The sequence below is a fragment of the Dryas octopetala genome, chromosome 9, assembly GCF_963921425.1.
Source record: "Dryas octopetala chromosome 9, drDryOcto1.1, whole genome shotgun sequence".
Classification (NCBI taxonomy): domain Eukaryota; kingdom Viridiplantae; phylum Streptophyta; class Magnoliopsida; order Rosales; family Rosaceae; genus Dryas; species Dryas octopetala.
The window spans coordinates 19,646,021-19,673,496 of record NC_141374.1 but is presented as its reverse complement, the minus strand read 5'-3'; the positions used below and the strand labels follow the sequence as shown (position 1 = coordinate 19,673,496).

Below are 27,476 nucleotides of genomic sequence, written 5' to 3'. Positions count from 1 at the left end.
AACTTGGGCTCTGCCGGTGGCCACCGTGCCACTGGTTAATCTGTCGTTTGCGCTGATAATGACTTCATAAGGTCAAATACGACATTCTATAAAGCCTTCCGGTTTCCTTTTTTTTTTTTTTTTGTCTGATGAACCTTCGGTTTCAGTTTGTTTTGGGTTATAAACTTAGAGAAAAGAGATGAAGATGGCACAAGAGAGATAATGGAGGAATTAGGGTGTCATTAAGGATCAGAGTACCCCCTCTATTTTCAGTTAGTATGGTTGCCTTCTTGTTTCATTATTTCGGATGGAAGTTTGGAGAAGTAGGTTTGTTATCTCATATTTGAACTTTTGTGAGCGTTAACAACTGAACATAAATGTTACTTATACAATTTGTTCTACAGACTGGTCTAGAGCCTATGTAATTTACAAGGCAGGGGCTGTTATTTGCACAATCCTTGTATTACAAGTCAAATTTGCACACACATCCAATTTTTTGCATTGGTCTTCAAAACCTGCATTATAATTTATATCAACACATAGATCTTAATTTAAAAGTCTTCTTTCTACCAAGAAACAAAATGATTTATAGAATTGCTAACGCAGCCTAGAGCTAGCATTTTTCACCAGCACTGATAAAAGAAAACAACCATAAGTTACAAAACAGCGTTGCATAAGTCTCTTTTAATATTGTGACATAAGTTATGTACAAAACAACGTTGCACTTATAAAAGAAAACAACCATAGGTGAGCATCATAAGTTATCAGTGCAAAACAGCGTTTCTTTTTATACAGCATTACCTCTTGGCTTCTTCAATATCCTTCTCACAACAAGTTTTGTCATAAATTGTGACATCAAACTTTGATGCACCATCATAACGAAAGATCAAAAAATCCCCATGTTCTAAGAAATTATCCTTCACAAATTTCTTCCAACCCTTATGGAAGAACAAGTCATTGTCTCTCTCTTCCACTTTCACAGACCAAGATTTTCCACTAGAGCTTCGAAGAGCACATTTGCAAAGTCGTCGTCTGATGAATCTCTTGACAAATGGAGGAGGTATACGCTACAAAGTTCAATAGCTTATAAGAAATTTTGATCCATGAATATGCATAAAACCAAGCAAATAAAAAAAACCATTGTGCATTCATGACTGTACAACTTGATCTTGAAAAAACAAAAAAGAGGTTAGGATATGTTACCAGATCTTGAGAGAAGTCATCAACCAGGAGCTTGAAAAATGGTTGTTTCTTTGCTGTCCCAGCCATTTTGACCTGTATTATGAGTTGAGTGGATGATTTTCAGTACAATATTATTATACTTGGGAAAGAAAAAAACAAAGAAATCAATGAACTGAAGAGTGAAGACATAGATTGTACACCAACAACTATTGATCAAGACAAATGCTTGAGTATGTCCAAAAGGGCGTATACACAATGACACAAAAACAAGAAGGATCTAGCTCCTCTGCCTTAAAAAAGAGAGAGAAAAAACAATAGAAACACATGAGAGATCGGGAAGCTTACACTCAGAGTCAAGGAAAGTTTTTGAGGTTCTGCTTTGCTTTGTGTTTGAGTCAAGGAAGGCTCTTTCACTTTCTTTGTGTAGTGTTTTTAATTTGTTTTGTGGTTTTAGCTTGTTTTGGGTGTTCTGCTGGAGCTAGCTTGTAGCCTTGTACTATGTTTGACTCCTTTTTAACAGCTTTTTGCAGTAAATGTCAGAATGAGATGCCCTTCTCCCATGTCCCAACTACTCTGCATTTGCATTTGGTTTCACTATTTTGTGCCCCTGAGCTTGCTGCTAATGGTGTGTAATATCTTGTCTGCCCTCTTCTGGTGTAAGTTTTAATTTGCTGTGGTTTTCTATCTGTTTTGATTGTGTGCATGCAGTTAAAATGAGGTGCATTTCTCTGCATTTTGAAAAATCATGACCACTTATAATCACTCTAATGCCCTCCACTGGGCCACGTCATCACAATATATTAATGAATTGATATTAGAAACCCTCAAACGAATTTTATTATGACACATGAATTGATATCAGCTAGTATAAGAACAGCAATATGAAATTTATTGGAGAATGACATAATATCATCTGGTATGGCAGAAAATCCATTATTATTTGTTTTGTTTTGATGAAATTAATGATCTGGGTGTCTTAGTTTGTGGTGTTCTAAACTCTAAAGTACATGGGATGGTCAAATTTCTTCCTTGAGTTTCAATATCCTCCCATTACTTGTTACATCTTTATGGTAAAAGTTTGCTTTTTTTAAAATGTATTTTAGGAGGTGAAATGGGGCTTGTTGGCTTCCTCACCATCTGGTTTCTCTTGAGAAACATGTGCCAATTTAAAGTTTATCATTAAGAAAGAAGATAGCACCCAAAATAATCACTAATCAGTAATCATTGTTTTGGGCCTGCTAAAACAATTAAACAATGTACATGTGCCTTGACATAATAAGCCATGGACTTAAAGAAATGGGGAGTGGTAGAAGAAGTTCTCCTTCTCTTCAAACTTGAAACTTTTTTTGTTTTTTGCGTAAATCTCCTCTCCAAAGTTTTGTCTTTCAAATTTCAAAGCTTTAATGGTTTCTGATTTCTGAAGTTGGCAGCTGTAGCTAATAACAGTACTTATCATGATTATGAATGAGTTGATGATCATCTAAAAAGCAAAAGAACTTTTGTGGTCTGGTTTGGACAACCTCAAACATTATAACGTTAAAGAGGAAACTGATCCCACCTAGCTTAGCAGCAGCAGCAGCAACTCACAATTAAAGCATGCTATGATCTGCACTACTGCTAGCTGTTGACTACTCTTTTCTTTTGCATGTTACCCAGCACGAAAGCATATGTGCCAAGAAAGAATATGGACCAGCAAAATAATTTTAGGGCTACCTGTTTGTGGATAAACCCACACCGATCCAACAGCCAGTCAGGGTCGGACACGTGGCTGGTCAGACCTGACTTCAATGTTTGACTTCTCCGTGGTCAGACTTTGACTTCCACATCATCGCTGCTCAGCATTTCCCCAGCCAGCTCAGATCGGGTCTCCATGCCGAGTCCTCCGTGCCCGGTCCGAGCTGAACCGATGATCTTCCAAGGGGTTGAGTGTCCATCTTTCCAGTCATTCCGGTTCGGCTCGGCTCGGCGCAGGAATACCCTCCTTTCGAGTTCTGGCGTCGGCCACGCAGGGCTCGGAAGGACCCCTATCAATTGGACCGGATCGGCCTGGAATTCCGTGTCCGATCCGATCACACATGGGCTTCATGTATACGCATAAGATCATGTGTTCGGCTCGGCTCGGCTCTCCGCCGCCATTCCCAGGAAGATCATGTTGGGGTGAACCGCCACACTTAAATGCACCTGACAGAAGTCTTCTGACAAAAAAGACAACCTAGCCTGCATTCATGACTATTGGGGCAGTTCACCTGGATCTTCCATACTTGCATTCAATGCAGCATTGAATGCAAAGGAGGTGGGTAGCTGTGCATGCCACTGTTCACGACCGAACTTGTGGATCTTTCTCAACCAGCCAGTCACATGCAGGTAACTTACTCATCACAATCTCCTTTGCCTATACATACCAACTCATATGTGCAAAATGGGGATCTATCAACCAATCTAAAAAACACTTATACAAAAATTCCCACTCACCCAAGAGCATACCCAACTTGCTGAGAATAACCCAGAACTTTTGCCTTGTTCTTCCTATTCTCCCAAGTTCATCCTTTGTTTCTTCCTCACCTATCATCAAACACCATCACTGACTTCATCATCGGAGCGTGTTTGGCTGGTACCACACCGGTCCATCTCCTTTGATCTTGTGTTTGTCTACAGGAAGATCTCACGTCATCATCCAGCAGGGCTTCGGATCAGCCAAGTCACCACCTCTAAGTTGTTGCATCTCTCTTACGGAAATTTGCATCAACACTACCAATTAAAATTTTTTCTAATTGCAAGATTTTTATTACTATTGGTACTTTAAATTTTATTTCTTTGTTCTATTCAAACTTTTCATAATGTTGACTTGATTGACAAAAAGTAATGCTTCTTTGGGAATAAATATTTATATATAATTTAGTTTATAGGCTTATAGCTAGTTTGATTACTCGAATTTTCTTTTTGGGTGTATTGGACGTGATTGAGCTCATGATATATTATCTCCTAGTTCTGTGTGAGACTCACTTAAATGGGTTAAGTTGGTCAGCAAAATGGTGAATAAAATGTGGTCTAAATAACATTGTTCTTGGAAAAATTGGTCATGATGTTATGGTGTAGTGCTCAAGGCAGAGAAGATAAACATTTATGATGTAGGGAGAGAGATGGTTTAAGACCACCCTGGTCTTTTTGGGTTTTATTTCGTATTAAGAAGAGCATCTATGGTGTAGATAGGATAGATCGAGAAGATGTCTAAGTGGAAGGTAAAAAGAGATTAAAAACATTGTGAATTTGTGAGTCCTAGGATTTAATTTTGGACATTTGACGTGTAGAATAATGTTTTGTTGCGAATAAATTGTGAATCTAAGTAAGGATCAATTTTCTTTTTCTTTTGAGAATCGATCATAATAGGCAATGAAATATTATTATGTTATATCAAACTATATGACATTGTGTGGTATTACACTAAAATTAGATAATCAAACCGTTAGTTAAACGGTCATCAATATAGTTGAAGAGAATATAATAATATAGTTCTTATCTATCTGTCCATTATTACTTCACTTCTTTACAAGCGGTGCACACGGTGAAACTCGGCAGCAGCAGTCATCATATACGTAACTATCAAAACAGGTTCAATTGCAACAGGTCTTTTACTAATAATTACACACTGTAACTTTTGATGTTCAAATTTTCGGGCAACCGATTTTATCTCTCAAATGCCAGGAGATTGACACAAATGGATTTACTGCTAATCACAAGGATCTTCAGTGCAATCAAACGCAAATTTTCCTTTGCTAGCACCACTTTACCAGAGAAAACCAACATAAACACAGCATGATTTAGTTAAACATGTATAGACCAATTTAGCAACCCAACCATACTAAACATATTCTACCATGTCAAAAAAATGCCCATCCAATCATTTTAAGTTGCTAATGTAGCAATAAAATTCATCATTAGTAAAACTGGTATTTCACCAAATTCATGAAATCTAGTCACAACAGCTAATTGAATTGGATGTTGTGTTTGCCAAATACAGCAACCTCTTCCTAGAAAGGCAAAAGCAAGCTCGACATGCAAACAAGAATGCAGACCTAGACGGTCCAATTTATTGGCAAGAAAAATAGTAATTATCCGCTTTGTATGAAGTACCCTCCAATGACTGCAAAATGGAATAGGGGATCTAGTAGAATGAAAATGTGCTTAAGATGCAGTAGATTGCTTCAAATACGCAATGAGGTCAGCACGTTCCTGTGGCTTCTTCAATCCAGGGAACACCATCTTGGTTCCAGGAATGTACTGCAAAATCAAGATTCACAAAGATCAAGATGATTGTAAAATAAACAGAGAACAAATAAGTTAGAAAAAAACCTATATTTTCCACATCAATGAACTACCACCTAAACACATGCAAGGACTCCTAATGCCTCCAAACAAAACAGGAAATAGTTTTTAACACCAGAAATTAAGGAAAAAAATGAAGAAAATTTTTATCCTTCTACACTCTGCCAAACTTTGTCTTCCAAATCTCATTTATTCTTCGACCAAAAAAAAAATCTCATTTATTCAGAGCAACTTTTTACTACAGCCAATAGGAAATCTTGAATTATGTTCTCTCACCCCCTTTTTCCATTCTCATATATAAATCAGATAACGAAAAAAAGGGGAATTAGTTTCCCTCTAATGGTTAGCCAATATCATGCAGATAAGATTTGACCAAAAATGAAAAAAAAAAGGGGAGAGAAAACTTTACATTTCAACTGTATAGCTAGATTGAATCTATGAAATCCCACAAGCCATTGGGTACACAATAAAGATTAAAAAAATTCATACCTTCTTGGGGTTCAGCAAGTAATCATACAGTGTCTTTTCCTCCCAATTCACAGCCATGTTCTTGTTAGCAGTTGAGTACGAGTATCCAGGAGTTGTTCCAGACTGCCTTCCAAACAGGCCATTCAGATTGGGCCCTGAAATGTTAAAATGTTTTAGTTGACAATTTTAAGAATAACCTTTAAAAGAACAAGATTATACACTCAGGCATGTCCAATTAAAAATACCAAACTATACAATTAGCAAGCCAGGATTCCACAGTAACCATAATTATATAAAGTTTCCAGGACGGACACTCAAAAATGAACTGTCAGAATGCAAATCCAAAATCTTTATGATATTGTTCAAAATGAAACTGTTTGGTCAAGACAAACAGAGAGAGAGAGAGAGAAGAGAGAGAGAGAGAGAGAGAGAGAGAGAGAGAGAGAGAGAGAGAGAGAGAGAGAGAGAGAGAGAGAGAGAGATTTTATTACTCAGTCGTACATGCCTCTATAAAGCATAGAATTCTTATAAAATTTTTAAGGTAAAAAATCTAACACCAAAACTACAAGAAAGGAGCAAAAGAGAAGATAATGTAATGTCCAAAAAGTTTCATCAAAAGCCAATGAGCAACATTACTAGTTTCCCTTGATGAAATAGATGGTAATTTGATCTAGAGAAGCAACATCTATTAGATCTCAAGTCCACACAGTAGTCCATTCAAACTAGCATATCATTAGGTTTTAAAATTTGTTTATGCACATCATAAGATTTGATTAAATATCAAGCAAACATTGTGCAGCAGAAGTATCAATCTCACACCATTCATTGAAAATGTTGTCAAATTGAAAACAAAGCTCACCTCATCCATCAATCTAATATAACATATATAGTTGCCTAGTAAGTTGATGAGCACTAAAAATTTCTAAAGAGTTTACAGAAAGTACTCTTTAAATAACAAGAGACCCCATTATCAATCGAAATAGGACAATTGCACGATGAACACATAATTGCTTAGTATAACATTATTTTTATTTTCTGAGATGAAAAATAATGGAATAACAAACATAAGGTGGTTATGTCAAAAACTACTATTTTCTCAATTTTGGGATTATCAAATAAAAATGGCAAAGCATGGAGAAATTTTTTTATTTTTTTTAATATTGCTTTACGAATTCTTTGCACTATTTACATTGTGATTTTAAGCTAAATAGAAAATTAAAGGACAAGAAAGGTAGATGAAAAAATCGATCAGATCTAATATCATACACACCGAAAGAATCAATATACCAAAGAACGAATCGAAACAAAAGCCATACACCGATAATCAGAACACGTACAAGAAATAAAATAGAAAAAACAAAAAAAAACTTATGATTTTCAGATCCAAACAAATCACGGAAATCAATCACCAAAAAACAAAGGAAAATTAGGTTTCGTGCAAGAGAGATGAGAAGATTACCCTGCTTGTGACCAGCGCCTTTGTCGACAGTGTGGCACTGAGCGCACTTGGTCTTGAAGATTTTCTCTCCGACCTTTGAATCGCCCGGTGGTGCTTCAGAAAACGACGCCATTTCTCTAGAGAGCGAGAGAGAGAGAGAGACAGAGAGAGCTTTTAGGGTTTGTAGATTTCAATATGAGAGTCGCGTACCGCACCGCAGCGAGGTTTTTCTAGAAAGCGACCGACTCAAATTTATTTTACGCAGAATATTCCAGACGAAGAAGCAATGTGGGAACGTGGTGTGCCGCAGACCCTAACTTTTGCTTACGTGGCGTGTTTCTAGTGGCCAGATTATTAGTAAGCGTGATGCGCGTATAAACCGTTCATCTAAATGCCCTTTTTTTAATAGAGTACTGCTATTTGCACACCCTAAATTTCTCTTTGCACACCCTTTCTTAAAAAAAAAAAAAAAAAAACTCAAGGGAAAAGACCATTTGGCCCTTCCCTCACCCACACACCCCCATCCATTTTTCTTTTTGCACACCCTCCCTAAACAGAAAAAAAAAACACACACACACCCAAAACTCACACACCCCATCCCCATCTCCCCCCCCCCCGTACACACCCCCTCCCCACCTCTCCACCATGCTGCACCACCCTCCCCGCGCGCAGCACCACCACCGTGCGCCCACCACCCTGCTGCACCACCCTCCCCGCGCCCACCACCATGCTGCACTACCCTCCCCGCGCGCAGCACCACCACCTTGCGCCCACCACCCTGCTGCACCACCCTCCCCGCGCGCAGCACCACCACCGTGCGCCCACCATCCTGCTGCACCACTCTCCCCGTGCCCACCACCATGCACCACCCCTCTCTCTCCTCCCTGCTGCACCACTCTCCCCGCGCCCAACCCAGCCCAGACCACCCCACCCCTCTCTCTCTCTCTCTCTCTCTCTCTCTCCTTCCCTCTCTCCTCTCACCCAGCAGACAGCCAAACAAATTAAATAAAAAAAAATGCAGCGGGTTCGGCGGACCAGTGCCGAACCCGGTGGTTTCGTTCGACAGGTACCCGCCGAATAGAATAGGATTGTTCGGTGGGTACTTACCGAACGAAACCATCGGGTTCGGCACTGGTCCGCCGAACCCACTCCAATTTTTTTTTTTTTAAGTTATCTTCTCTCCGGCGCGCGACGGTGAGCTAGCTGCGAGGAAGGTGGTGGCGCGCGGTGGTGGTTCTGCGAGGAATGTGGTGCTGCTGGTGCGAGGAAGGTGGTGATCGGCGGAGGGAAAAAAAACAGAGAGAGGGGTGGGGTGGTCGGGGCTGGGTTGGGCGCGGGGAGAGTGGTGCAGCATGGAGGAGAGAGAGGGGTGGTGCATGGTGGTGGGCACGGGGAGAGTGGTGCAGTAGGGTGGTGGGCGCACGGTGCTGGTGCTGCGCGCGGGGAGGGTGGTGCAGCAGGGTGGTGGGCGCAAGGTGGTGGTGCTGCGCGCGGGGAGGGTAGTGCAGCATGGTGGTGGGCGCGGGGAGGGTGGTGCAGCAGGGTGGTGGGCGCACGGTGGTGGTGCTGCGCGCGGGGAGGGTGGTGCAGCATGGTGGAGAGGTGGGGAGGGGGTGTGTACGTGGGGGGGGGGGGAGATGGGGATGGGGTGTGTGAGTTTTGGGTGTGTGTGTGTGTTTTTTTTTTCTGTTTAGGGAGGGTGTGCAAAAAGAAAAATGGATGGGGGTGTGTGGGTGAGGGAAGGGCCAAATGGTCTTTTCCCTTGAGTTTTTTTTTTTTTTTCAAGAAAGGGTGTGCAAAGAGAAATTTAGGGTGTGCAAATAGCAGCACTCTTTTTATATCGAACGAAAATGGGAAAGTCTCCGGCGGAAATGCACTTTCTGCAACAATATATACGACATGAAACAAAATTAATCGGTATGATAAATCGTAAAATAGTAAATTAAAATAAAATGATAAATAAATCCAAAAAGAAAGTGATATATATAGGTTCATTCTACACTTTTATCAATTTACATAATATTTGTAACAATAGTGCTAGACATCCCACATTTTTATACCATAATTTCATACCACCTTATGTGGCAACTTACATGGCATTCATGCATTGGATACTAAAAAATAAAAACAAAAATCTAAAAAGAAAAAGAAAAACTTTGTCCAGTAAAATAATGACACGTAAGATGGTATAAAAATATGGTATAAGAATGTGGTAAATATAGCATTATTCTATTTGTAATGTTAAAAAACAAATAATAATATTGGTTGTCACTGTTTGAATGTTGTGACAAACAATAATTATTATTTTTTACTGTTGAAAGTATAATGCGTATGACTTAATAAGCTTGAATTTTGTATTTTATATTAGTTTATTAATTTTTTTTTCTCATGCTTATGTAAGAAAAACATGTCAAGTAAGAAATAAATCTACATTTTATAGTACACCACCATATCGAGTAAGGAATCAAAACAACCAAAACAAAATTGCACTAATAATTTAATAGAATAAATAAGCACAAAATTTAAGCTTATTTTTCATGCTTAAACATCAATAAACCAACATAAACACAAAAATATCATGAGAAAAAATTATGTATTTTTAATGATTATCATGAGATTCTAAATTATCATGCTTAAACATCAATAAGCTTGTTTTTCTCGTTTTTTTTTTTTGGTGTACTACAAAGGGTAGATTTATTTCTTACTCGACACGTATTTCTTACTCCACATGATGTTTCAGTGAGTGTTAAAGAGAAAAGTTGCATGGCAAAAAAAAAAAAAAGAGAAAAATTGACCTTGAGGACGAACATGTAAAAAAGGCCAAACCGCTGCACCATTCGTGTAATTTGGCCAATCCCACCCCTTTAACTAAACAAACGCAGTCCCAGACTCCATGCCTCTTTAAAGTTTAAACACAAACCCTTTTCCTTTGTCAGCTCTCCTCTGCTTCCGTTGTGAGCTCAGTCAATGTTCTCCTTGAAGATCCTAGCACTATGAGAAGGTTCAGGTACTGCTCGAACACTGGCAATCTTTACTCTCTATTATCACAACCCAAACACCCATTTCATGCTCCCACATTTCTTCGCAAAACCCCAACTTTCTTGAATTCAAATCAGTTTCACACAAAAACTGCTTTTAATTCTCCAAGTTCCTTGATTTCCTCACTTGGGTCTCCCTCAGTTTGCGCTTCACCATTCCCATTTTCTCAAAAGTCGCAATCTTTACATGTGTACACGAGTTTTATTGATAAGGTTCTGTTAGTGAATCTTTACTTGCTTAAACATCAATATCATGGACGCTTTCAATCGTTTTCCACTGCGTCTTCTGATGTGGTTTCGTCTTCTACACCACTAGGAACTTCAAGTTCTAATGAGAACTGTGGATTTGGGAATGTGGGTATTGAAGGGGTTAGACCGAATGCGACTTCAAAGCAAGTTTCGGAAATTATTGATATGATTAGAAGGGGTGAGAATGATTTGGAGTCAAAGTTGAATTCAATGAATGTAAGTCTATCTATTGCCTCTGTAACTCGGATTTTCCAGGTGTTGAATCGCGAAAAAGTATCTGCTTTACGTTTTTATGATTGGATTAGAGGCTCGCAACCCAATTGTTGTTATAGAAATGAAATTTGCAGCTTGGTTATTGATAATTGTGGGCAGTTAGATGATTATGCCTTGATGCGTTGCATATTGAATGACTTTCAGCCAAAAGGAATTTGTCTCTCCCAAAAGGCATTTCGGTTTGTATCCCGTTCGTCCTCAAAGGAGGCTACTGTGAGGAAAGTGGTAGAGGTATTGAATGAAGTTGGTGGATCATGTCGAGGCACTGGTGTGTGCTCTTTGATTGAGATGTTCAGTGTCTTGGGTTCGTTTGAAATGGCGGAGTTTTTGATGCAGATAACAGAGAGGAAGAGATCTTATTACAATATCATGATAAGGGAAAAATGTCGAAGATGCAATTTTGGTGGAGCTATGGATATGCTTGATGAGATGAGGCAAGTGGATTGTGACCCAGATGCCTATATTTACAATTATATAATCAGTAGCTTATGGAAGAACAATAAACCTGCTGAAGCTACTAAATTACTTGAACAGATGGTTGGAAGTACTTGTGTTCCTGATGGAATAACCTTTGAAATATTTATTTGTTACTCTTGCAAACATGGCAATTTTGATTTTGCAAGCAAGTTACTTGATAAAATGGAGTTGAGGGGCATTAAACCTCGACTTACAACGCATGCTGCGTTTGTCAATGGTTATTTTAAGGCGGGGAGATATGAAGAAGCATATAAGTACGTCATTGATTCAGGTGTTAAATACAACTGCTCTTACAATTCGGTTTACAGCATGCTTGCAAGGCTTTATCTGGATGAAGATAATGTAGTCATTGCACAAAATATTCTGACTGAAATGATGAATAAGGGTCTTAAACCAAATTTTTCTGTGTATGTAAGAGTTTTGAAACGACTCTCCAAAGAAGGAAGAACAGGTTTGGCTGAAGATTTGAAAAGCAGGTTCTCTAAAGTTTACAGTCAACTATAGGAACTGGATAATTTATACCAGGGATCTGTTCTTTATGTTTTAATATAGTTTATTTTCTAGTGTCTGTTTTGTATGTGACCTTTTTTGTCCATTTCCAGTTGAAGTGCTGCAAACTTCCATTATCAGACTTCCAATTGATAAGGAATGATTGCCAAAAGCATCTTTTGTTAGAGTTAATGCAAATCATTTTTTTTTTTTTGTTTCTGATGTTCTTCTTCAAAGAGGATTCAGGTTCCACTGCAGGTTATAAGAAAAATAAATGTCGTGCCCCCAAATTTCTTGGTGTGTTGTACTATAGTTTCCAAAAAGAAAAGGTAATGTATTTGATTACCTCTTCCCTTATTTCTGCAGTTATCATTGATTGGCTGCTGTCTTTTGAAAATATTAGAAGTGCACTTATGCAGACCTTAAGCCCTAGCCTTACATGTAGCTTTTAAATTTACTCTTGGTGAAGCTCAAGGCAGTGGGCACAAAAAGCGTACCTATTTTAAGTTATAAGTTATGTGTTAATCAATCAACATTCTAATAAGCTACAGTTTTGCTTCATTTGTATTTCGTCTACATTACTGTTTTAAAACTTTTAAAAGACTGATGCTAGGATTTAGATATAAGTAAGCAAAAGGAACCCTTGTATTGTTCCTATTACATCCTAGCTCGGTTCTTGACCTTCTATATATGTATACTTGTTTTGATGTTCAAAAGTTAGAATTGTTTTAAATTTTATGTGTAAATGCAGTTAATTTGGGACGTTTTCGATAAATCCATGTACTTTGAATATTCTAGAAGTTGGTGGCCTAGGCGTATATTGTTTGCTAGGACATAGGCGTATTTTGCGAAGTTGCTATTCTAGCAATTTTAGAAGACAATTTTTCAGCGTCTCCAAGCTTGCACAACACTTGGGCTCATGCCTCACTTAGGTTTCAGAAAATTCAAGTGGTCATGAGTCCTTAATTACTTGCATTCTTGAGAATCATCACTACTTTAACAAGACAATACATTTCAACAGTTATCACAAAATATTTTATGCTTTAGTCAGAAAAAATCTTGTATAATCATGTTTGCACTTTTGCATAGTCGTGTATGTGTTTCATCTGATAGATGTCTAAAGATGCCGAGGGCTTGGTCAAACTGCAAGTTTGGAATTTCGGGCAGAGCTCTGTAAGAGCAATTTCCATTCTATATGACAGAGACACGATTGTAAAGGGGAAGAAAATTGGGTTTTGATGGTTTTGTTGGTGAAGGACTGGAGGTTACCGATTCGAATTGGTGGCAGTAACGTCTGCACTTCTTATGATATCTTGTGCCATTCATAGTTATGTTCAGCATGTAATAGGATCATAATTTTATATAATTTGTTGGGAATCAGTTGTATTTGCAGCACTGGCAAAGAAGTTGAGTTCTTGTGCCTGCTTAAGATCTATATGTGCGCTTGAAATTACTTGAATGTAACCCAATGAAGTCCAGATATTGCAAGCGGTAAAGTAAAATATTTCCGTTTGATAGGGCTCCTCCTCTCTTGTATAGACCTAGCTTCACCGAGCCTGATGAATGGTCATTTATATATCAACAGTCATGGTATCCAGGGCCTTTATATCTTCACTAAACCATGCATTCAATCAGCATCTCAACTGAAAATCTGAGATCTTGGTTGTCCTAGCTCAATTTCTAGCCCTCTAATTCATGACCACACTTATAGTTTAAGGTTGTGGCGTTATTTAGCATATCAATCTCCATGGAAATTAATGTTACTTTTATTCCTTTGAGGTTTAGAGGTTTGGGATTCAATCTACCCTGCCTGTGTGATTTGTAGGGGATTAACATTGCTTAACCCGTACATAAAATTAGAGGTTTGGGATCCACGCACCCATTATGAAGCATCGCATAACATATAGGCTATATAGCATGAATATAATTATAACATAAAATGGATGACAAGAAAATTATGATGGGACTGCTAGCATTGTAATCTGTAAGTTAAGTTATAACAACAGGTCTATGCTATGAATATCCCAGAGACTGATTGTACCTTCCAAGCCCCAAAAAAATAAAAATATAAAACTATTCTAAAGAACATAAAGTGAAAGATACAGAACTCATAATCTTGCTGCCCAAACATGTACACGTTAACAAAGCACTAAGTCAGCAGAAGGTATTGTCAATCTGTTATAGCTCCATTAATTTTACATTTAAGCAGTAGTAGTTCTCCAAAGCTTAAAGGTCATACGGTTCGGTATTCTTTTACTTATACTTACTTACAATTATGAAATCAACTCTCTAAATTTTGGTGCTCATCTGATGACAGCCTCGAAAATGATAACAATTAACAAGACATGACTTTCTATCCTGCGACTCTTTCAGTTGCATATTATGGGCTATAATGATGCATGCACAATAACTGCAGTTCAGAGGTTTAGGTTAACCACTCCAGGTGCTCATTCTGATTTCTTGCACTAGTTTTAGCCTGTTTTTGTACACTTTGCTGCATGATAGATGCAATGCACATTCATCCTGCTGCATGGACCCCACTGATTTTGCGGGCGACAATAATCACCTCTGCCTTGGAGATTTACTAACACCACCAGCTTGGCATCTTCAGTCTGCACAGTAACCGAACTGTCACAATGCAGACACTTATAGACGAGAGGTGATCTATAAACAAAAGATAGAATGGTATTTCATCAAAACTATCAGGGTAGACAAAAAAAAATTTCTAATCAGTTATTTAACGTGCAGGAACAAGACAACAATATCATCTCAATAAAGAAGAAAAGAAAAAGAAAGAGGAGCATTAGAGGGCAAGTAAAATAGAGGTATCATACCTTGGTTCCCTTCAAGCATGTGTGTGACTGAGGCCTCTAGACCGTGATTCGGTAGTCTGAAATTGACACAAGGTTTTCAAATTATATTCTTTTTTTTGCTCATGAATTGTGTGTGTGTGTGGTTGGCACTATTGATAAAAATAAATACAGTTTCATAATTATACTAATCTATTTAGCTATCAAGAAAACCATAAAACCATAAAAATTGAAGTTATTCAATTTCAAGGAAGAAAAACATAGTCATGTATTATCAACTTTGAGACACGCACAAACAAGCAGACAATGAAAAATTGTGATAAAGAAACAACCTTATGCACCAGTATTAAATTCTTCGAAATACTGGATGCTACAGTAGAGGCAGACTTTGTATCTCTACCGCGTGTAGCGTTACTTTCCTCTCCTCCCTGCACGTAATACAACAAGCCCACAACATTTACATAGAATTAAAATCTTGACAAAACAAAACAAAACAAAAGTTAAAAGAATGTTAATGGTAGCCAAAAGGAAAACGTGAAACCCTTTATCTTTTAAAGGATGAAAGGAATACTCACAGAAGAAACGTGAAGGATATATTCCATAAAGTTATACTCATGCAAGAAAACTTGATACCAGAGCTAAACCATAAATAGGACTATGGTGCTATTCAGTTCATCCACATATGGACTTATCAAACATGATTCGGAGAATGGCTGGTTACTAGTTACTACACAGTGAAAGAAAAAGCCTCATGAAATTGTTATCGTTACTGTTCATAGCAGGTAGCGCTTCAGTTACTACCCAACCCAATAATTAGTGCCACAGCTGCAGAATTGTAAGGAATAGAATCAACCTACAAATTTTAGGCCCATTAATCAAAAGGTTTGGAGTTAGTAACTGTAATATACTTATGGGACTTCAAGTTCTTCATACAATATGGTCAACCTAAAAACTGATCTACTCCAGACAATAGACATAATTGAAAATCAGTTACAAAGAGAGCGAAAATCATTGAACATTATGAACAAATATTCCAAAGAGAAACCCAAAGTTGCAGGCTATGTTGCTCAAATTCAAACAAAACAACTAACACCACTTTCTAGGACAGGCTTTTCCAGCACTATGTACTTCGAAATCAATGGCTTGTTACTGCACTTATTCCAAACCTACCCATGTGATCTGAGCTTATGTGGTGGAAATGACCACAGGGCCCTTTCAGCTCACATGTAAAGGTAAAAACAAAAATACTTTATAATAAAAAATTTGGTAAATTCATGGCATTCACCTTTAGTTATGCAAGCACCAATGAGATATTGATACTCAAGTTACTGATTTCTTATAAATCCCAATGACAGAACATATACATCTTTCAAGAGCAGGAGAGACTGAGGAAATACATTCATGAATAAACTAATCACATCCATTTTGAGATTACCTCTTTCTGCTTTCTTTCTTTTCCATAATTCTTGCGCCCAAGGTCACCTCCAATATTTTGGTTTGATTTATTTCGGGCAGGATTGTTTGTAAACCTATTATTGTTAAACGGTTCAACTATCAGTTTCAATTTCAAACCCTTGTAAGCATCCATCAAAACAAATGAAAAAAATGTCACAAACTATGGGAAGCAAGGCGTCCACATATAACATGCATTACATGGATTTTCGTCTCTGGTTCTCAGATTGGCCAACCTTCGGTTGCATCTGTTGATTGCCCAAATCTAAAGGCTTTCTGGTAACTCCAAGAGAGCTCCTGAAAATTGTCCAAGTTAACAAGTTAAATGTGTGTGTGTGTGTGTTTGAGAGAGAGAGAGAGAGAGAGAGAGAGAGAGAGAGAGAGAGACAGAGAGACAGAGAAGTGTTCTTATCATGAAACAGACCGTTTATCTATAGCCTTCAAATTGCTAGGAATAGATTTCTCTTTTGAATGATTCTGCAAAAATAGATCCAAGGAAAGAAATTATCAGCACCAAAGCTCATGGAAGATCTAATGTGAATGTACATCAGATGGTATACCTGAACAGGTCGTGCATGAAGCGGTAGATTTGTGCATAACCTGTCCGCCAAATCTTTGCCATTTTTACTTGGCTTTTTCTGAACACTTTTACCACTAGGAGGAGATGGCACCAATCTATTTCTTGTTGATGAAGCATGCAGAACAGTGGCACTGGAGCATACTTCAGTAAGTTGTTTACGTGAGGAAACATGGTTGCAATTATTCTCACTTGCACCCCTAAATGTGTTGCTTTTTCTTGGAAGAAGATTGGTATCTCTTTTGCCAGTAATTTGATTCAGTGGACGTGGTTTTGACGTTTTTGACGTCTCTGATGACTTAACAGCATCTTTATTAATTTTGCAGTCCAACTTTGGTTTGTTTCGAGCTAAAGCAGCATCACCCTAGGAAATAAAAACCCAAAAATTACCCCTCCAACATACATTGAAAATGCAAAGCAAAAGTCTGAGTTCAAACAAAGCTAAGTGAGAAATAGAATAGGCTTAATTGGCAGGAAAATCCTAAAACAACATAATTGCACAAGTAAAAACATATACCACCACTTAATTGGTTCAAACAAATGTGAATTCTTTCTTCTTTTCGGTTTTCACTTCCTTTTTTCAGAAGATACGTGTCTATAAGAGCGTTAAAGTCCCTTCACTTATTTTGTACTTATATAATTCTAATATATTTTGTGAATGTCCTGATCTTCAGCATCCCCTACTATTCAATGAGACTGACAGTCAAAAGGTTTTCCATGTAAGAATCAACAAAACCAATTATGACCTCTATAGTCAATAAGATGACACCTTTGACTATGTATAGCAATTAACATTTAACTCTGCAATAAAAGGACCAATATGAGAGGTAGATCCTCATTTAAAACTGAATTTTTAAGAAAGATGTAATTTATGTTCCTTGGCCTAGTGGAAAAAGAGGGCGATGTTCTAGAGATGAGAGATGTACATCAGAGACCAGCTATTACCTTAACCTTTAAAACATGTACAGGTTTCTTTGGCTTGTTAGCATCATGCTTGACAGGGTCAGAGACAAGACTGCCGTGCTGGGCAGCTCCGGAGCTCCTAGTGACCGATGGAGTAGCCGATAAGGAAGCCTCATTTGTTGAATGTTCCAGTTCAACACTAGACAAAGTATTACTGGTTTTTTCTGTCATGATAACCTTATCAGTATTCTCATTACAGTCATTTAATGGAATGCTAGCTTGTCCTGGTTTATCCACCATACTTTCCAAAGATGAATCTGAGTTGGCAACTGTATCATTTCTCAACTTTCCCTCTTTGGTCAAGTCACCATAATTGGCATTTTCTAATTGGGTGGTGCTGATCTTCACATCTGGGGAAGCAACAGGTTGGGTGGCTTCTTGATTCTCCGCCTTTAATGCCTTGAGAGCTCGAACTCTTTTGTAGTACTCTTCAAAGTAGGCCTTCTTTTGGGCAACCAATCCATTGGCCTTGTACATTTCCAGCTCCTCCTGGCATCTATTGGGCTGGAAAACAGACCATTTTTCCCATGCAAGTGACTCAGCAGCAAATCTTCCAAAGGATATTGAACCATGATCCAGAATTTCAGAGATAGACGGTACTGATACACCCTGATTTTATATAACAACAACAAAAAAATCACATAACAACCTTCACAGAGTAAAGCACACAAATCACATCTATAACACGTCCTTTCAAAAATTGTCATAATAAATCTTTCTATAACAGCGAATGTTACTTAGAAAGTTAGAATCAACAATTCATGCTTTTAGCAACAACTCATGCATTAAATATTTCTCAGAAACCAAACAGAGCCTTAAGGAATTAGTACCTGAGTGTGTTGACGGTCTGAAGCTATCTCAGACTGCTGAAATTCAGTATAAGTCGCCATTTCCAAAATTCGAATTACTCTCTACAGTTAGATTACTACTCAAGCAAGCAAATCACATTCTTCGTTAACAAACTCCTGCAAAAAAATCAACAAAATTCTCATCCAAGCACATTTTCCTTCGCTTTCCCTCACTTTCTCGGTGCCCAAAAATAGTCAACCAGATGATAATCAACAACTGTTTACTTACCAGCAAGTTTAAGCAAAGCAAGAAGTTTCCAGATCTGAAATTCGGAGAGTTGCTCTGAACGAACAATAACTCAGCGTTTTGAGTTTCAAGTTCTTTGCTTGTGACTTGTGACTTGTGACAGTGAAGTTACGAAGAAGAAGAAGAAGAAGAAGAGACAGAAGCAATTACCAGTTTACCACCCCTTTTGGTTGACGTGGCTTCCGTGCGATGCGTCGTAGTGGCTTTCCCTGCATCTGGGTCCTACAGCAGCCACGTTCACCCCCAGACAAGTGCTTCTGTAGTTTTCGCCCTCGTTTTCTCTTTAATTACAAAAAAGCCATGCTGGATTTTCATTTTGAGATTTTTTAAAATAAAATTTCTGATTTTCTTCCTTATAAATTATGGAGGATTTTTTTAAATACCAACGTAGAAAATAGAGTGATAAATAAGGAGACGGCAAGACGCCCGTTAAAACTATTAAGCCATTCCACTCTTAAGTTTTTTGGTCAAGCGTTCGAATGAATGCTCGCTTATAATGCAATGTCATTGTCTATTAGCAACAATTCAAGGTTGTCACTATTTATCACTAACAATTCATATTTACGTAAAAAATAAAGGTATTTATGTGATTTTTGTTACATGTTGCTTGTGAAAATGAATACACAACTACAATAGAAGTAATACACACAAATTCGTAAAAAAAAATCTTAAAAGTAATACGATTATTAATACTAATTATTATAATCACATATAATTTTTACTGACATATAGTGACGATGAGCATTAGAACACTCATAAAAAGAGAGATGGTTGCAAAGAAGAACGGTCGTGAGAGTGGGGAGGGGTTGTCGGGTAGTAATGATCGTCAATGAGGGAAGGAATGCAATTGTTGGATTATTTTGTTTGTGATTCGTCTTTTTAATTTTATTTTAAGGGAAAAAATTAGAATTTGAGTTCTTAGAAAAAAAAAATTAGAGAATGTAGTGAGGGTAGGGACATAATTTCCTTTTCGTTATTTAACGAGTGGTTGCTACAACTTGCTTGCTAAAGTTTCTTCTCCAGGCGATATTCGATTTTAGATGGAATCTAATTGATTAAAAAATATTTATTTTGAGTTTTTGTGAAGAAGAGTGTGGACCCACGTGACCCACGTGGAAGTAGTAGGTTAATAAATATGGGGCTGCCATCAGGTCCACGTGAACAAGGATGGGTCCTCAATATGTTATGCACTTAATGCCTCATTGAGTAAATAGAGAGATTAGGAGCATGATTGCTTGTCCTTTGCTTTCTGCTAGCCTTAGTTCTTTGAGGTGTTATTGCTTATTCATTCATGATGGGGTCCTTTACAAATAGAATTGCACCAACTCTTCCAACTTTTTTTTCAGATTGGCCCTGACTTTGGACCTTGGTTACGTTCCCACCCACTAAAAGACAAGAAACATACCAGCAATTAATAATTATTAGATTCAAGAAGAAAAAAGAGGCCGGTAAACAACAAGAACATAGTCTGGTTATATATGGTGCTTATAGTTTGGTCATTTGTCCATAAGTAGGCTTGCCAGGCGTGGCTCTATTTTGTTGGGTCCAACATGACCCGGTTGGAATCCAATTGAGCCCAAATGTATTTTCAGATTAGATTGCTGATTGCAAGAGACCATGCAAACTTTGAGCAAAACAATTGGAACAAGTTATAAGAACTGTACAGCATGCATGACCCCTACGAAGCACTAAATCTTTGGAAGAAAGTTACAAATGTGGCCTCCTCCCAAACATTTAGCTTGGGTTGCCACTTAGTTTGGTTTTTCTTGAATCGAACGGCTAGCGACTGAATTTTTTAGTTTGATAAACTAATTTTCACAATTCGAGAACCAAAATTTTGAAAAAAAAAAAAAAAAAACAGTTTTAATTCTATCTAAGAAATATAATTGCTGAAGGACTGAGATTAAAAATCTCTAAAATAATATAAACAAAAACAAACTCCAAATATATAGCCATTAATATCAGTCCATGCTTGATCGATTTCTGAGGTTTTGAGTTACATTGAGCTTGATGACAAATGAAATTCCTTCAATAGGGCTTGGTCTTACCAAGGATCTTATTCCTCTTCGAACAGCCGAAAAAGTTAGCGGGCAAAGCCTTCCCAAGCTTCTTACATATGAATTTGAAAGCTTGAGAGGATGCTTTAAACAAAGGAAAGTGGACCAACCCAAAGACTGAGACAGGAACAGAGGGAAGAATGAACATTAGAAACTTAGTCCATTTCCTCTTATGACGAATCAAGAGCACAGTAGAAGTAGTAAACGTGATCATGGCATTTGTGAAATTTACAGTGATAAATAAACTTCTTCCATATGCTTTTGTGAAATTTATTTTCAAAGGCTGATGGCATTTGTGCTAGCAATTGAAGGCTTGTGAATCCATTCTTTTCCCTTTTTTCTGCAAGGTGAGGGTAATTCTTCTGTAACCAAAGAGCGGTGTCTGCATTGATTGACCAAAAGAAGAGAATGTGTTAATTAATAAGTTGAAATATGTTGGCTAATATGTTGGAACCGTCAAGCAAGTTTATAGTTGACTGCAAATGGGTGGGTATGGTTTAATGTATACATATAGTAGGAGAGTGAGTGGCGCAGCAATGCAATTATGCAAGTCGTCGTCTTCGTCGCAAACAGATTATGCGCGCGACTCTCTCTGCAATTCGTCGTATTATGTACGTTATTTCAAATGCCGCCAACTCTGAAAAATAAATATGCGGCCAAAGGGCTCTGGGCTCTAAACTCCAAAAACCAAGCAGGCCCAGCACAAAACACGGACACACAGAACAGATAGCCCTCACCAATCATACGTACGCCAACACGATAACAAGTCTAGCTAGTATATATTACAGTTGCTCCCTATATGTATTATAATGGAATGTATGTTAGTGTGTATGTGCACTGAAAATCAAAATTTTGATTTGGTTTGGCTTTCTGGTATTGTTTTTTAAGATGGGCCCTTTTCCGGCCCATAGTGTGAGAACGTGACTCAAAATGGGTTTTGGGTATCAAAATCGGCTGGCAGGCCTTCTACTACGGTGATTCCCAAGAACCCAATACCTTTATTTATTGATTGGTGAGTCAGCCATTTAATTTGGTGATAGACCAGTTATTTAATAGCTTTTATTTATTAATAGTCATTTAATTTGATTTTGAGTATAGTCTATATCCAAAATTATGAATAATTTTTTAGTCTCAAAAAAATTATGGGATTACATTCTGGCCATTATAATTGGACTACACTCATTTTATACCCAAAAAATAAATTTGGTATCACATTCAGACTGCACTGTGAAAGTCCTCACTAGTGAGTAGCAGTGAGTGACGATGAACTTAATAAGTGGAATGGTGCGGCAGTTACAAACGCGCGTCGCTTTACCCGCCAGCACGCACGCACGCTTGTCTACAAAGTCGCTTAGATGATAGAACACACTAACATCACAAGCCTGTGATGCCAAACTCTCTCACTCACTCACACACAATTCGGTTAAAAGTAAAGCATATTCTCTGCTCCATACCGTCGTTTTCAACTCTCTCTCGACTTGCTTCTGATTGGTCTCTTCGTTTTGTTTGCTTTTTCCATTATTGTATCCGTTACAGTCTTACAGATTTTCTCACCCTTTACTCGCTCTCTCTCTTTCTCATAGTTTCCAACGCTAGAGAAGAGTACACTCTTCCACACCCCATTTTTTCTTTTTCCCCGAAAACAGTTCTGCTGGTGAGGGGCCGCCATGGATCTGTGGTCCATAAACGTCAAGAACATCAGCACAAGAAGCCCTTTTCTGCTCAGAAACTCGTTTACTGAGAAACCCATTTCCTGGAATTCCGGAAACGCCGCCAGGCCTTCTTGGCTTGGAGTTGAAGATGGGAGGGTCTTTGAGATTAGGAACTTGAATTTGAAGCGGAGGGTTTCCTCTAATGGGTTCCATTCCTTGGTTGTCAGAGCCATGGGGAAGAAGAACAATCATGGCAATTCGTCCAACTCTTCCTCGTCTTCAGGTATGCTTTCTCAGCTGGAATTGTGATTGCTATGAATTTTTGTTTTCTTAAAGTTTGATTCCTTAGTGGGTTTGTTTCATTTTGCTTCGATTTGTGTTTATGGGTTTGTGATCGTGGTGGTATGCGAAAACGGATTGACATTTTAACTTACGTTTGTGAAGTTTGACTTTATGCTCTGTTTGGGTCCTGGGGAGCTGGAAAGTGTAGATGTCGAAATCAGCCGACACCGGTTTGGTGCCGGGCCTAGGAGGCTCCGATGTTTAAGTCGTTTACACGGTGAAGGGAAAGAATAAGTTTTAGGCTTGGAACCGTAAAGAAAACAGAATGCCGATATGGTTTCTTGGGGAGTGTATTTGTAGACCAGAGGGACTAGCTTGGCCCTAATCCATCAGGGTGGTGCTGATTGAAGCTAGACTTCAGCTACCAACCTATGATCATGAGCTATTTTTGGTCCAATTGAGAAAGGTCTCTGCCACAGCTGCTTTCCTGTTAAGGGAAGCTTTCTTTTGTAGGGCATTTTAACCATGCTGGGTGGAACAGGTCCTTGGAGATCTGCATACGTCATACTTGGTAGGGTCCTTGCAAAGTTGCACGAATATGGCTTATGGTCTGACTGCTGTGTTTTACCTGCTCCCTAAGGAACAACTTTGGGAGATGTTCTGGTCTGAGTCGATGACTGGCTTGAACTAGGGATAGTTGTCTGCCCTCCCGGCTCCTATAAGTATGAGTGTACTTGTTGCTGGTCTTGGATGGACAAGAAATGTTTAGGACGCTGTCCTGTCTTAATTTGGCTCAGTTCAGACAAAAGTGTCCTTGGATTTGGAAAACTATAACATTGTTTTTTTCTTTTTTGTCTCAGAAGAGCCAAATAGCAAAGAGTAAAGTTTCTTAAATTGTCTGCCTTTTGTTTTTCTTTTGGTCTCTTAGTCACCAAATAAAGCTTTTTGAGGTTTAGAAGTTGAGATTGTACGTAACTAGTATACTGGGTGTGAAATCAGATTGCCAAAAAGGAATGCAAAGTGGAACTGTTTATTCAGGTGAAATACTTTGTAATGTTGGGTGAAAGGATTCAACATTGTGAAGATGATCTTTATAAATTATGGTTTAAGAGAGTGATTGCAATTACTATACCTTTGCACAATCAGATAATGCAACTCTCATCCGTCATCAATCATTTCTCCAATTACAAATGTTTGCCTCTTGAAGTAACTACAAGATTTATGGTTGCATTTTTTATTTCTCAATAAAAGTTTTATTATTAGCAAGGATAGCAGATCCAAAATCTATGTTGCAGATATTAGGCTGGACCATGGAATTGACATGGTATGGGTACTGTGACATAATTTGATCATGAGTCTGACTGAAGCAACCATTCAGTCATACACCCTGATTTTTTTTTTTTTTCACTTTTGGTCTTGGAGAAGGGAGGAGGGAGGGCGGGGGTACCTCGTTTCTTGTTTTCAAGATAGTTACAATTGGTGGTAGTGCTACATTGTTCCTAGAAGAAAGTCAAGTTTCTTATTCTTTCCCTCTTTGTCCTGTTCTAATTCTATTCTATTTATAAGTTTTAGCATCCAAGGTGGTTATGTAATGTTTATATTGACGGATGATGGGAAATGTCCATATTTTCTACTCTTACAGCATAAGAAAGTTGACTTGACTAATTGGACACCAAGAATATTTTTGAAGATATTAGGTATAAAGGCTGTGCAAACGTTTTTCCTCCATTAAGTTGAATTGTCAGTACTAAAATGAAAAAGCAGTAAATGAAGCTAGGTGTTAGCTCATTACTCAGATACCATCTGCATCTTAGACAGGATCCCGCCATGCAGGATTCCTTGCTGTTTGAAGAGCAAGGAAAGCCATTCAAACGTTTTTTTTCTTCTTCATTTCAGGGCTTAGAGATTTAGTGTTTTGGTGTGGGGTTTAGGGCGCTCTAAAATCATCAACCCGCTGACGAAAATGGGCAAATTAGCCTGCCGTTTAAATTTCCCTTGTATGTATGTGTGTATGTATACATGAAGGTAGATGTTAGCTTGCACATATTACTAACTTTCATTGAGCATGATCTGGGAACTGACCAACTTAGTACCGATTTTTGACTTATAATTAACTACTTGAATTGCACATAATTTATGGCATTCTGTCTGGTTGTGATATTTCATACAGGAAATGGTGACCGCTCTATTCCAGAAGGAGATGGTGCAAAAGAAAACAATTCTTCTGAAAAGTTCAATGACACTTCCTCCCCAAAAAATTATCATATAAACTTGGATTGGAGGGAGGTCAGAGCGAAGCTATATAGTGGAGAGCAGGTGATGTTTTACTTTCAGTGGCTAATATCTTATGAAAACTAAATTGTGTAATCATGAAATTCTATTTGCTACTCATCAGAAATAGGAAGGCTCAGTCCTCTCCCCCTATATACTTAATTTCTTTAGTTTCAAAGTGATAAGGGTAAGAGCTTTATAGAATTTCCAATCATCCGTTATGGATTTGTTAACATATGTTATTGCCCCGTGCAGTTTATTGGTCATTGCTATGGGTGAGCATTGGTTGGTTTTTTAGGCAAACCCGAAACTGAGTGGACACAGTTGATTTCTCTAAGTAGAAAACCAAACCCACCTAGCTGAAATGGCTGAATACCGCTCTGTTTGATTTGATTTGTTAGCCATGTGGCCCATACCCACAATCCATGTTTTCTGGAAAACCAAACCCACACAGGTCAACCATATCACAAATAACATTCTACAGGAATATACAAAATAACCCCACCCCCTTCCCCCCAACTTTGAAAATTTCAGAAATTAAGTGCGACTGAGAGAGAGAGAGAGAGAGAGAGAGAGAGAGAGAGAACAGATACGGCGGAGGCAGAAAGGGCTGAAGGTATAAAGGAGTAAATGGACGACTTGGAGTTATCCTTCTAAAACAAATGGACGCCTTAGATGCTTTACAAAAATAAAAGTATACTATATATATGTTGATTAGTTGCTTTTCTGGGGTTTTCTAAAACCAGAAGCCGGCATTTGACTATAAACACTGATTGTTCACATGATTTCCGGAAATTGACCTCTAAAGGTCAGTTCTCCTCGGTTTTTTTTTTTTCTTTCTCTTATCAGCTCTGGACTGCTCTTCATCCCTCCATGTATAGCCCGAATCCCTGGAAGAATAACCTTTTGATTTCTTCTCAACAAAAAAAAAAAAGAATGAAAAAAGCTAACTCAGATACCCTAGAATCGTCCCTCAACTAGCACTTTTGAGGTTTGGTTAGGTTAAATCTCCGCTTCCTGAAGTCATATTTGTCTGGACTGGGTCCAGTCTCCCCTTAGATATTTCATTTTCTTTACTGTTCTAAGTTGGTGGTGATAAAGAGCTTTAGAGAAGTGTTGATGCCCTATCATAGATTTGTTCACAATGGTATTGGTCTGTGGTCTATTGGTTATGAGCACATCAGTCGGTATATAGTATAGTTAGGAAGTTTTTTATTCCAGAAAGAAGCCAGTGAGATTTCAAGGAATTACCCCTCAACTAGAATTACTGCACTTTGGCTGGGTAAAATTTTCTTCCGCTTCCTTTCATATTTGTCTTATGTCTAGCATTGGTCAAGTCTAATGGCCTGATCCAAAACAAATGTACTTGGAAATTATGATGGTTCTGAATCCTGATTGAATGTTGGTAATTCTAGCATCGTTAACATATCAAATCTGACAAGTAATGGTGATGAAAATTTAGTAGCATTCCTTCATGAATTGTTACTTTAATACTGGAAACTTTCAACAGGCAGAAAAGGCTGAATCTGATGCTCAGAACCAAGATGGGACTCCATGCCAGTCGAAACCTCTTGGCCTGAAGTGGGCTCATCCTATTTCCGTACCTGAGACAGGCTGTGTCCTCGTTGCCACAGAAAAGCTTGACGGAGTTCGCACCTTTGAAAGAACTGTTGTTCTCCTTCTCAGATCAGGAACCAGACACCCAGAAGAGGGACCATTTGGAGTTGTTATTAACAGGCCACTCCACAAAAAGATTAAACACATGAAGCCATCTAATCTTGATCTTGCAACCACATTTTCTGATTGTTCTTTGCACTTTGGTGGGCCACTTGAGGCAAGCATGTTTTTGTTAAAAACAGGGGGGAAGTCAAAGATTCCTGGGTTTGAAGAGGTGATCCCTGGCCTTTGTTTTGGTGCTCGTAACAGTCTGGGTGAAGCTGCAGGGCTAGTAAAGAAGGGGGTTCTTAAGCCTCAGGATTTCAGATTCTTTGTTGGCTATGCTGGGTGGCAGCTGGATCAGTTGGCAGAGGAGATTGAATCGGATTACTGGTATGTGGCTGCTTGCAGCTCAAATTTGATTTATGGGGCTTCATCGGATTCTTCGTCAGAAAGTTTGTGGGAGGAAATTTTGCAGCTAATGGGTGGTCAATATTCTGAATTGAGTCGAAAACCTAAGCAGCAGGATATGTAGTTAATTTATGAGTCTGTTGGTGCTCACCAAAAAAAAAAACTAGTTCTAGAGTTCAAGTGAGTCATGCAATCTATGTATATGTGAAGTCATTTGTACAGAAAGTTTGCTGGCTTTTCAAATTAGTAGATCTTGTTTCAGTTCTTCCTTTTCTTTTTTCCTTTCTCCTTTTTTTCTTTTTTCTGAATAAAGAACTTGCTGTTTATTGCTCTT

At 38.3% G+C, this 27,476-nt stretch overlaps 4 protein-coding genes across 6 annotated transcripts; 2 read left to right on the top strand and 2 right to left on the bottom strand.

Moving 5' to 3' along the window:
• Positions 1 to 5,039: 5,039 nt before the first annotated feature.
• CYTC-2 (cytochrome c-2) lies at positions 5,040 to 7,627 on the bottom strand. 2 transcript variants are annotated; one of them, XM_086256440.1, is made up of 3 exons: positions 7,412 to 7,627; positions 5,970 to 6,107; positions 5,040 to 5,439 (listed from the first exon to the last, which is right to left on the bottom strand). In XM_086256440.1, exons 1-3 carry the CDS (start codon positions 7,521 to 7,523, stop codon positions 5,381 to 5,383), a joined length of 309 nt encoding a protein of 102 aa, XP_086112566.1. In that variant the 5' UTR covers positions 7,524 to 7,627; the 3' UTR covers positions 5,040 to 5,380. The 2 variants fall into 2 exon arrangements, with proteins under 2 accessions (XP_086112566.1, XP_086112565.1); XM_086256439.1 differs by having other exon boundaries at positions 5,974 to 6,107; positions 7,412 to 7,619.
• Positions 7,628 to 10,280: 2,653 nt separating this feature from the next.
• On the top strand, positions 10,281 to 12,223 carry LOC147275422 (uncharacterized). Its single transcript, XM_086227644.1, has one exon. It carries the CDS (start codon positions 10,384 to 10,386, stop codon positions 11,929 to 11,931), a length of 1,548 nt encoding a protein of 515 aa, XP_086083770.1. The 5' UTR covers positions 10,281 to 10,383; the 3' UTR covers positions 11,932 to 12,223.
• Positions 12,224 to 14,016: 1,793 nt separating this feature from the next.
• On the bottom strand, positions 14,017 to 18,940 carry LOC147275421 (uncharacterized). Of its 2 annotated transcripts, none has more exons than XM_086228590.1 (10): positions 18,796 to 18,940; positions 18,549 to 18,683; positions 17,701 to 18,327; positions 16,739 to 17,119; positions 16,603 to 16,655; positions 16,380 to 16,475; positions 16,162 to 16,255; positions 15,059 to 15,154; positions 14,751 to 14,806; positions 14,017 to 14,580 (listed from the first exon to the last, which is right to left on the bottom strand). In XM_086228590.1, the coding sequence occupies exons 2-9, from the start codon at positions 18,606 to 18,608 to the stop codon at positions 14,762 to 14,764; spliced, it is 1,452 nt and encodes a 483-aa protein (XP_086084716.1). In that variant the 5' UTR covers positions 18,609 to 18,683; positions 18,796 to 18,940; the 3' UTR covers positions 14,017 to 14,580; positions 14,751 to 14,761. The 2 variants fall into 2 exon arrangements, with proteins under 2 accessions (XP_086084716.1, XP_086084715.1); XM_086228589.1 differs by having other exon boundaries at positions 14,017 to 14,528.
• Positions 18,941 to 22,392: 3,452 nt separating this feature from the next.
• Positions 22,393 to 27,403, top strand: LOC147275420 (electron transporter, putative (DUF179)). The gene is made up of 3 exons (XM_086255890.1): positions 22,393 to 22,805; positions 24,975 to 25,120; positions 26,586 to 27,403. Exons 1-3 carry the CDS (start codon positions 22,538 to 22,540, stop codon positions 27,264 to 27,266), a joined length of 1,095 nt encoding a protein of 364 aa, XP_086112016.1. The 5' UTR covers positions 22,393 to 22,537; the 3' UTR covers positions 27,267 to 27,403.
• The last annotated feature ends 73 nt before the right edge of the window (positions 27,404 to 27,476 follow it).